General features: G+C 50.8%; 1 protein-coding gene across 1 annotated transcript; it reads left to right on the forward strand.

The window, feature by feature from the left end:
• On the forward strand, positions 3,768 to 5,142 carry LOC8074447 (transcription repressor OFP8). The gene has a single exon (XM_021452891.1). It carries the CDS (start codon positions 3,819 to 3,821, stop codon positions 4,656 to 4,658), a length of 840 nt encoding a protein of 279 aa, XP_021308566.1. The 5' UTR covers positions 3,768 to 3,818; the 3' UTR covers positions 4,659 to 5,142.

Raw genomic sequence — 11,539 nt, forward strand, 5'->3', positions numbered from 1 at the left:
CTTCTCTGTGCCGCTGAACGCTGATCCTACACGCACTGTGCTTTGACTCTTGTATGTACGTACAAGATGCACAGCACTTGCACTGCACGTGGAGGGTGACGCACGCGCCTGCATGCGTCGTCCGCCGCAATGGTGGTCGAGATGAGCAGGCCGGCAGGATCACCGTACCGATGGGTCGCCGCGGTCGGTGATGGATCACAAGCTGCATTCCATGCATGAGAATTGAAACTGAGAAGGGAACAACCATGCCGTAACTGAAGTGTGAACATGCGCGAGAAGAAAATGAAGGTGATCAACCGTGGCTACCCACACGTACCACTCCAATCTGTGCGTACTGCTAGTATTATACTCCTGTCCTGTCTGTGAAACTGTGTGACCTTACCGTGGCATCCATTCCAATCCATCGCAGCCGACCAGTAAGTATACTGTGCTGACCGGAGTACAGTGTATATACGTATATACCAGTGTAGTACGTAGTCCTTGTGTCAGCAATCAGCGTACATATATGTACGGTATGGATTATATATCAATCCCTGATAATCCATCCACTTGACCAAACCGAACCTTCTGTATTGTCATTTGGCAGCGCGCGGCAGGCAGAATGATGGCACTCGAGCAGGGTTTGCAAAGCTGCAATCATGCCACGTACGGGCCTCACACACACATAAGCACACTACGCACTCCAGGCTCCAGTAGTAGTCCCGTTCGCACCTACTAGTGCTCTACTCTAATCTACTACTTTACTCCTAATTATTAAACAAACACTGCATGAGGCCGGCTACGACCCCATCATCTCAAGAGTGAACCAATCGCTTCCAACCCCAACTGCCAAGCTAGCGTGTACTAGTAGCTACGACCTCCCTCTCCTTCCCTGTCGACAGGCACCAGGGTTCTGGGGTTACAACAGAATTGCAAAACGAAAGAACAAAAAAAAAAAAATCAGTATCAGTATCGACCAAAACAGGTGAATCTCGCAAATTTACCTGTTTCGACCGGTCAAAAAGTTAGATTTTAGCTAGTATTGGACTGAATTATAGTCAGGATTTGATCAAGACACATGAAGAGTAGTTTGAAAATTGAATTAGCACTCTACTCGTATATTAAAAGGAAGAACTTTCATGTTTGTGTGAACTTTGAACAGTATGCTTAGACAGGAATCGAATTTTGCCGAATTTTTCGACCGCTATGGTTTTGTTTTGGACGTTACCGAGGTGGGTGGATCTCATCGAAAATCGGTCGGTGTCGGACCAAATCCTAGGACACTCGGCACCTGCACTGCACCGAGACTGACAGAGATCGTTGTCTCTATTCTACTACTCCCTAGATCTCTCTCTCATCAGTCCCCGAGCAGAGCAGCTGATGAGAGCTGAGCAGCAGGGGTCGTAGGCGGTGTAGCTAGGCGCGAAGCGAAGCTAGCTAGGCCGGTGGTTGCGTCCCCTCTGGTCCTGGCCCTTGCACTGCAGACCTGATCGCCGGTTAGGTTGATCTTGGCGCGGACCGGAACAGAAGAGCCGGAACGGCATCGCCAGTACTCTGCCACTGGTGATGCGATCCGTGGAATGAGAGAGGAGACGGACGGACGGAGCCATGCTCGTTGGTGTTCCGGCAACCACTGGCAGGAATGATCCCGGCCGTCAGGGTCGTCCGGCACAGAATCATTAGCGCGCGCGATGATGCCTTTGCCTTGCCTGCTCCAGAAAACGCTGAGCCCCTGCCCCAGCCCGGACCCCGGACAGCCGCGACGGCGGGACGCGAATCGAATCATTCGCAATCAGCTCGCCGTCGCCGTCGCCGATTGAAAACGCAAGAGATGGTTGGGGTCGGCTCCAATCCAATCACAGGCAGCCCAAGCCGCCGCTGCTGGATGCTGCTCCAGCTCCACTTCGCCGTGGAAGGGAGGTCCCTGACGCCGGCCTGCGGGCTGCAGCTCCACTCGTAAAAAACCTGAAAACGGTCATGGTACAGTACGATCTCCACGTACAGTGCCAGCTGCTAATCCCTGCAATGTAATGCAAGCGGCGACGAGGGAGAGGAGAATCGACACAACAGTTCGCTGCAACGCGTCTGCACCCCTCTTCTCTTGTACGTATTTATCACTCGAGCTGTATATTAGTAGCTAGACGCAAGGAAAGCGGCCGAGTTCCTGCCGCTGTCGCTGCAACTGCGCACAGTATCAGTATCTAGTATTCTAGTAGGATGTACATAGCCGAGTAACCGACTGCATATTGGTGCTGTCTCCGTCCTCAAACAGATACAATTACAGCTCTACCATTATATAGTTAATAATGCTTGAAGTTTAACTAAGTTTGTCAAAGAAATATATCAATATTTATAACGCAAAATAGAAATATGATTACGTTTTATGACAAATCTAATAGCACTTATAAGCTCAAAGTTAGATTGTAATTAGCCAGTGCATCGTGCTCCACCAGCCCCAACGACAACATGGACATCACACTTTGGACATTTTACCCTACACTTCACAATGCTAATGTTTTTTTAAAGCTAAATAATTAACCAGCTTTAATAGTAAAGCATCCTATCTAACGGAAACAACTTGAATGGCATAAAGGGGGAGAAAACAACTTTAATAGTAGTGGTATGGAAGGAAAAGCTATATATTTTTTTGTGGCACATAATAACTCATGAATTTTCGATGCCATTGCATGTGTGCAATTGAATTGCGTCGCCCCCACGCACAGGGCCACAGCCCACAGGAGGATATCTGAAAGCAATGTTTTGAATAGAGAGGCAGCTAGCGAGCGTCGTGTCGTGGACCAAAGCTGTAGACTTTTGGCATGCATGGCCGGCCCGCTGTTGGCTGCTGCTGTCCCCTCTTTCGATCGATCCCCTGCATTAGCATGCTACCGTACATCACCAAAAGCTGCTGCCTTCGTCTGCGTCTGCTTGCGTGACTCGCCGAATGGCATTGCATTGCATGCATGGTTCTGTGTCACGGTTCACACTCCAAACAAATACAAATGCATGCACCTCGTGTGCTAATTCGATCTCTTCTGGCCGGCCGGCTTAGCTCGGCTCGGACGGAGAAATCAGAATTGAGCTGGATCTCCACGAGACGGGACAGGCAGTGAGCGCTGGCCGGTACGGTACGGGCTGGGGAACCGGCCGGTGAAAAGCTGGCTGTTTCTGAATGACACTCTCACTGCAATGTCTGTCTGCGTCCTGTCCTAGAGGAGTAGCTAGCTCCTCTTCGCTTTCGGTCAGTCACCGTGGAGTTGGGACCTGACCTTCTCCTCCATCGCGGCGGGGTGGGTCTTCAGTCCCGTCCCTCGACCTCTTCTGTGGTGTGGTCCAGCAGAGCCCAGACCAGACACGGCCCCTGGCCATAGGTTTCAGAACCTAGAGATTGCACGTACTAGTACGGTCGACGTGCATTTCAAATTATTTGACTTCGTGCCTTGTCTAATCAATCCATTGCCCCAGCATCAAATGGAATCGTCGGAGGCTGTGTGTCGCTTGAACTTAGCAACCACAGAGTTAAGGACTTAGGAGTGCATTCTTAAGTAGTGGAGTGAGCTAATGTGAACTTTAATTACTATCAACATCAGACAAGCAAGCAAAGAAGGCCGCATCAGCACACGGCACGGCACACACCAAAGGTGCAGTGCAGTGCAGTGCAGAGTGCAGACGCCAAACGGATTGTGATAAGCTGCCCCTCGCGCTTTCCCACGGCAGGCACCTTTCTTTCTGCTCCCACCCGCGGCAATCTTTTCCGCCATAAAAAGTGCGCGCACGGCGCCGCACCTCATCACTAGTCACCACTCACCAGCAGTCCACACTCGCCTCGTCCCCCGAGGATGAGCTCCTGGTTCCACAGGCTGCGGCGCAAGACAGCCGTTGCCGGGGCGATCGCCAGCGCCGCCGAACCCCCGGCGCCGCCGCCCTGCTCCCCGAACAGGGCGTCCTACTACGTCCCGAGCCGGGACCGCGCCCTCGCCCTCCCGCGCCGCCCGGCCGCGGCCGCCAGGGAGGACAACCCCAAGCTCTGGGACACCCGCTTCCCGCCCCCGCCCCCGCGTAGCCCGCAGCCGAGCGACATCGTCTTCGACGTCGTCGTCGCCGCCCGCCGCGACGACCGCTTCAGTCCGGCTCCGGAGCTCAAGCTGCGGCCCATCCTCACGAGGCCGCCTCCCAGGCCCGACGCCGCTGGCAGCAGTAGCGCGGCCGCGTCGCCCACGGGCAGGGCGCGCCTGCCACCACCACGGTTCCACTTCGACGCCGCGAAGGGCGGCGCGGCGCCGCCGGACCACCACAGGCGGAAAAAGGCAGAGGAGGAGGAGGAGGCCTGCACCCGGAGCCAGAGCCGGAAAAGGCGCCGGCGGCTGCGGCGCGCCGGCAGGCTCCGCTGGGTGTACGAGAGCGTGGTGGTGGTGAAGGAGTCGGCGGACCCCGAGGAGGACTTCCTGGAGAGCATGGCGGAGATGATCGCGGCCAACGGCGTGCGGTCGCCGCGGGGACTGGAGGAGCTCCTTGCCTGCTACATCGCGCTCAACGCCGCCGACCACCACCGCGCCATCGTCGCCGCGTTCCGCCGCGCCTGGCTGCACCTCCACCTCCACCGCGCGCCGCCGCCCACGCCGACGCCGATGACGGAACCGCGCAACTGCATGCATGAATCGTGCATCGTTGTAGATTAGCTTAGCTAGCTAGTTCTTCTTCAACCTCGAACTCACCGATCGCTGCACGGAGCTATAGACGCAAAGACGATCGCGACGTGCCTGCTCGATCTGCTGTACAGAGTGTGTATGTATGATCCGGGATGCGCGAGCGTTCATGCGAATTGTGGTGTGGTTGCTACGGTGGATATGAGCTAGCTAGTAGCACAGTTCTTGCACAGATCGTCGAAAAGACCGGCTGCTTCGTGTTTTTTTTTCCTGCGTGCGTGGGAACTTCACTTTTGTTTGGTTGTTGTTGATGATGATGTGATGCTGCAAAGCTGAAGGATCGATCCGTCGATGGGTTGTGCGTCGTCACGGGCGTGTCGCACTTCAGTTTCGGTGTTTCTTTGTTTCAGGAAAAACAAAAGGGTGTCGACGTGTCGACCGTGTGCCGAGTGCGGACTTTACACATCAGGCTGCTCAACTTGCGTCAGGAAAAAAATTTGGAATACTTCGTAGTATCTTTTTGTGTTCTTCTATCTATGGACCGATGCTATGGACAACGGGTCAATAGCTACAGTAGTATTTCTTTCTGAATTGGAGCCACGGCACGGCTAACCAAAACTGTTTATCACTGCACGCTCTCCCTCTTTAACTTGTTTATTACTATATTTTAACACAATATATTGTCATATAGATACCCTGCTTATATTGCACTTGATACTTTATAAACCTTTTTTCATATCCCTAATCACACTTTTCCCCTTGCATTCGAGTTGTTCGAATCTTAATTTTGTTTGTCAGAGAAATAGATATTATTGTTACCTTTTGTATAGGTGGTGTGAATGGTGATACACATGATGAAATTGTAGCTACTTTGGGATGTTAAGAAGGATGCTAAGATAAAACAGGGATGGAAAAAACCAAGGGAGGGTTATATCTCTCTGAGTATTGATGCTGCCTTTGATGAAGATAATGGCTGTGGTAGTACGGGTGCTATTATTCGAGATAGTTTTGGGGGTATGATTGCAGCTTCAAATACTTTTATCCCCTATCTTGTTGATGCACCAATGGCCGAAGCTTTTGCTCTTAAGGAGGGTTTGATGCTAGCTCAACATATTGGAGGTAATCGGTTGATTGTCCAATCGGATTGCTTGGAAGTTGTCCAGATTATGGAGAATGGAGGATTTACTGCGAATTCAGCAGCCGCAATTTATGATGAATGTAGCATCGTCTGGAATGGATTTCAAGAGATCTCTATTGAGCATTTGAGTAGGGAGGCAAACAATGTGGCGCATGCGCTAGCTAGGCAAGCTATTATCTCCAGAACAAATTGTATTTGGGACGATGACCCCCCTAGTTTTATTGTCCAACTATTATCAGACGATGTAACTATCTTCGATCAATAAAGTTTGCCCAAGGGCTTTATCAAAAAAAAAACTTTGGGATGTTTTTATGTAATATATTGATAGCAAGTAACTTAGATGCAGACTTGGGGTATTTGAAATTAATTTTAGGAATAGTAGATGTCATGATTTAGATGCAGATTTAGGGCATTAGAACTCATAGGACTTCTCCAGTGGCCCACTAGAAAAAACAACAAAGATTACAACAACAATATCTAACAGTGTGTCAGTTGGGATTTATCCAGAGCATAACTCCGGTATACCACTGGAGCTATTTTGGTGCTTCTGATTTCAATGGCTAGTTTATATTTGAGGACTATATGTATACAACTCATCTCGGGGGCTCAGCATCTGGAGACGTGCGTCCTAGACTTTTTCAGTTTCATTGGATGGTTTTTTCAAAGGCATATTGGCTATGTTTAGTCAAAGACTTCCTTTCGTTCCGGTTTCTATGTACACGGTTGTAATTTGCTATAGCCGATCATTATGCCCATTTTAAACTCTGTAATAATTGGTCTGATTCTATGTTTGGATAGATGAAGCCGGATAATATATCCTTTATCTTAAAAAAATGTATACTTGTTGTCATGATCATGGGGAGCCCTCTTGCATACTTGGAACCTCATACACATACTAGAGCTGTAGAGCATACATAAGTTGAGCATCCACTCTCATACACTTGCTTTGGATTGCATCTCTAGAGAGTGAGAGCTAGATTCTTGTGCTAAGCTTTGAGAGATTGATCAAGTGGCACTAGGTGGTTGATTTGCAATGGGGTTTACTTGTCACTCATGGAGTTTATCGTCTCCTAGGTGGTCTGGAGCTTGTGAATTCCATTGAAGAACCACGACAAAGATTATGACGGTTCTGATGATTTTTGAGGGGTCTTGTGTCCTTAGCGGCTCAGCCCCGCCATAGAAGGCGAAGAACAACTCTTGTAGACATGGAGGTATTGAGTAGCTCCTTCTTGGTTCTGTCGGGATCTTTTTTTTTCTCTCGATACGTAGGAGATCTACGTATTATTATATTAAGAAGAAAAAGTTTACAACACAAACAATGTGCAACAAGCGCGCTAGATGGTCAACAACTGGACCGACCTAGCAAAAAGTTCTGTGGTTTGATATTACATAAATGGGTCAACCAAAAAACGCTCGACGTTGCGTTCTACGAGTCCCCCTGGAAGAGCTCACGCATACGCCCGTTGAACGCTGGGAACAATGCGTCCAGGCCCTCCACCTTGCTCGACGATAAGGTCCTGGAACGCAGGGCGTCGAGTATCCTCCTTGGCGTGGGCGAAACCGGTGCGATCGGCGGAGCGATCCCCAGTCGCTTGTTTAGGAGAACCTCGCCCCGCTTAGAAGCCGGAATGTGCGCTAACGGCTGGGCGTCAATCCGACTGCTCCTGGATCGGAAAGGCGGGGGCCTCCTGACAGGCGTTTTCTGTCAAGGTGGAGAGACGATCAAGAGTGGCTCCTGCTGGATGGCGTGGTGCTAGTGGTGGCCAACGCTAGGCCCAGTTCCCCTCTTTGTTTTTTTTTTGCGATCACGTCGGTCCCTTGGACGTATATTTTTTTGAAAGGATCACCGGGGGGGTGAGCGCCCCACCTGAATAATTCCATTGATGCCGGCAAGCCGGTGTACGGAATGGTTTACAAAGTAGCCTTACAAATTGGATTACATGAAAAATTTAGAGGACAATTAAGGAGGGAAAACGGAGCTCCAGTGATTTGAGATCGTGCTGTCCTCATTTTTGAGCCTGAAGGCCCAGAGGTGGCACGTCTCTCTGCAAGCCGTGCTGAGCCGTTGAAGACAGGGTCTCATTTGTCGGAAGACCACGTCATGTCGGTGATTCTAGATGCACCAGCAGCAGAGCAGAACGAAGGTGTTGTAGTGTTTTGGCGGCATTGAGGGGGGCCTTGAGAGGTTCCACAGCTCAGTGATGGGCGGGAAGCTCGTCGGGGACCCCAGAACTTGGTTCCAGAGTTGGTTCGCGATCGGGCAGTGGAAGATTAGGTGCTCAGAGGTTGCCGGCGCCACTTTGCATAGCTCACAGGTGGAATTGTTGATAATGTGTTTCTTGAGCAAATTGCAGCGGTTTTGGATTCGGTCCTGAAGAAGCAGCCAGGCAAAGAATTTGACTCGCTGAGGAGCCTTGCTTTTCCACACAAAGCTGAAGACCGGGCTTGTTTGCTGCGTGTGGACTGCTGCCTTGTATACCGCAGCGGTGCTTAGTCTTCCATCAGCTGAGATAAAATTGGAGGTGCGCTTGTCCATTTGATCCGTTAACGTTACCTGGTCCATAAGCTGGTTTAGGCTTAGCAGATCGGAGACAGCCCCAGCAGATAGCCGGGAGGTCAGGAGGTGATGGATCCCCAGTTGGACAACTTGTTGGACGGAGCAGTGAGGCTGGGAGGAGTGGCTGTATAGAATTGGGAACTTTGCAGCCAGGAAGAAGTCCCCTAACCAGACATCCCACCAAAAGGAGGTGTCCTTTCCATTGCCCACTGACACTCTAGTGATGGAGCGATAGACAGGCATTAGAGCTTTTAGCCCTTGCCAGTGGTTGGCAGACTCCGGCCCAGTCGGTGTGATAAGGTTAGTGTTTTGCCTAGCCCAGGATGCCCAGGCCGACTGCTCCGAGTTGAAGAGGCGGTGCACGAGCTTCAACAAGAGTGCAGCATTCTGGGCAGCGAGGTTTCTCACACCAAGTCCTCCTTCTTGCAGGGGCTTCATTACAGTTTCCCAGTTAACCAGGCACTTAGATCCTGAGGTTTTGCTTGTCCCTGCCCAGAGGAAAGCCCGCCGTTTGCAGTCAATTGCCTCAATCACTCCTGGAGGCAGAGGGAGCGCCTGCATGATGTAGTTGATGAGCCCATCGATCACCGAGTTTACAAGAGTTAGGCACCCTTGATGATTGAGAAGAGCTGCCTCCCAGGTTGCTAGCCGACGGTCTACCTTGGAAATTAGCGGGGCAAAAGCGGAGAGTTTTAGTTTTGTGTTGGACAGAGGTAAGCCAAGGTAGGATTGCGGGAAGGCTCCTTGGGTGCACTGCAGGGTTTGGAGTATGACACTGACGGTCTCCTGTTGAGTGTGCATCGGAATTAAGGTGCTCTTGCTGAAGTTTATTTTTAATCCGGTTGCCATTGCGAAACTGTCCAAGACAGCCTTTAATCTTGTAACATCTGCAACATCAGCTCTTAGGAGGAGTAAGGTGTCATCTGCATACTGAAGCACTGGGCAAGGTCCATCACACACTGGGTGCCTAATTCCATTGTCAGCCTTGATCAGCCGTTGCAGGACATCTGCCACTAGCAAAAACAGATAGGGGGATAGAGCATCCCCTTGCCGGAGGCCTCTCTTGCATCTGATCCAATTTCCAGGGCAGCCATTGACCAGCACCACAGAGTGCGATGTTTGTAGAAGTTGCAGGATCCATTGGTTCCATTTGTGAGGGAAACCCCTAGCGGATAGAATTGTGAGGAGGCTATCCCAGCAAACAGAGTCAAAAGCTTGGCGAAGTCGAGTTTCAGGACAATTGTTGGCTTCTTGTTCTTGTGGCAGAATTGGACTAGCTCAGTAGCATAGACGAAGTTCTCGGATATGGACCGTCCTCTGATGAACCCGGTCTGGTCAATGTCTACAAGCTGTTGGATATGTTTCTGCAGTCTTGTCGTCAGAATCTTGGAGATGATCTTTACCGGACAGTTCTGAAGCGAGATTGGCCTGAATTCAGAGGGAGAAGAGGCTCCCTCACGTTTGGGGATCAGGACTGTATGAGCTCTGTTAATTCTGTCAAGTTCAATGGAGCAGTTGTGGAAGGCGTGAAGCAATCGCATGATGTCCCCCTTGACCGATGCCCAAACTGCATTGTACCAGGCGGGGCCTAGACCATCAGGGCCTGGAGCGCTGTTCACATTCATTGATTTGATCGCTTCCAATGCTTCGATCTCTGAGAACTGGGATATCAAACTGTCAAGAGGTGGATTCTGGTTCTGGTATAGGTCTGTCACCTGAAAATTCCAACTTGCCTGGACAGCAGACCCGAGGATCCGTTTGAAGTACTGAGTGATCTCCTTAGATTTGTCCTCGTGGCTTGTGACAGTTGATCCATTGACAGTGATTGAAGCGATGAAGTTCCTTCGCCTCCTGCAGAACGCCTTTACATGGAAATACTTTGTGTTTGAGTCCCCTTCTCTTAGGCACCTTACTTTTGCACGCTGCTTCCAGTAGGCTGCTTTCTGCCTCAGGAAGAGGTCAAGTTGTTTGTAGCAAATGTCTCTGAGGCACCGTTCACCTGCATTTAAGTCTCTGAACTCTTCGAAATGGTTAAACAGGGAAATTATAAAGTTGTAATTGTGGTATAAGTATGGTGGGGAGCGGTGCTTGCGAGCCCAACCCTTGGAAGCCTGCCTGGTTGCCTTGACCTGTGCTACCAGGGACCCCGCGGGATCCTCCTGTCGAGGTGCAGAGAGCCAAGCTTGAAGAGCTAAGGGTACGAAGGAGGGGTTAAGAAGCCAGGAGCGCTCAAGCCTGAAATAGGTGGCTTTTGGGATGTTGGTTTGGACAGTAGCAATCAGAGGTGAGTGGTCGGAGGTTGGCCTGTTACCAGTAGAGAGGAGGGAGCCAGGGAATAGAGAGGCAAAATCAAGGTTAAGGAAAGCCCGGTCAATTCTAGCCAAGGTCGGAGAGGCCCGTTTATTAGTCCACGTGAAACGTCGGTCCGAGAGGGGTAGCTCGATGAGCTCCAAGGTGTTGATCGTGCTGTTGAAACGGGAAGCCAGCGATCTGCTAAAGTTGCCATTGCTTTTATCGTTCGGATGGCGGGTTAAATTAAAATCACCGATGAGGAGCCACGGTGACTGGATACTTGCAGCAACAAGAAGAAGATCGTTAAGGAAGGAGTCAGTATGCTGGTGGTCAGAGGGGCCGTAGACGTTGGTGACTGCGAAGTGGAAGTCAGAGACGTTAGAACGAAGGGAGACCGTAGTGGAGAACGCCGAAGACGCGGTAGTGGTTGCCGAATAGAGGGAGTCACACCAGGCAGTGAGCAGCCCCCCAGAGGAGCCAACAGCCGGCGCGGCAAAGAAGGCGTTTAGGTTGCTCGGGAGGAAAGAGCGATAGGCCCAATCAGGTTGGGAGGCAAGCTTAGTTTCCTGCAAGCAGACAATATTTGGACTATACCTAGAAATATTGTCACGAACAACAACACATTTATCCGAACGGCCAAGGCCACGAACATTCCACGAAAGGATTACAAAATTTCTACGCCCAGGATTCATGGAGCAGAGCTTAGACAACGAAACAGAGACAAGGCGATACATAAAGGAGTAAGAAAAAATGCAAAAGGAACACAGAGGGGGCGAATGGGAAAGGAACAGTCCTGAAAACTAGGTAACATTAAGGGAAGACACCCGACGCCGCGGCCCTTGCCACCGCGCGGGTACTCGGTTCATCCAGACCAGCCGCTTTGCCCAGGCGGGTCAAGTCTAGAATCTTGAGAGCATTCTTCTTCTT

This window comes from Sorghum bicolor, chromosome 2 (genome assembly GCF_000003195.3).
Source record: "Sorghum bicolor cultivar BTx623 chromosome 2, Sorghum_bicolor_NCBIv3, whole genome shotgun sequence".
Classification (NCBI taxonomy): domain Eukaryota; kingdom Viridiplantae; phylum Streptophyta; class Magnoliopsida; order Poales; family Poaceae; genus Sorghum; species Sorghum bicolor.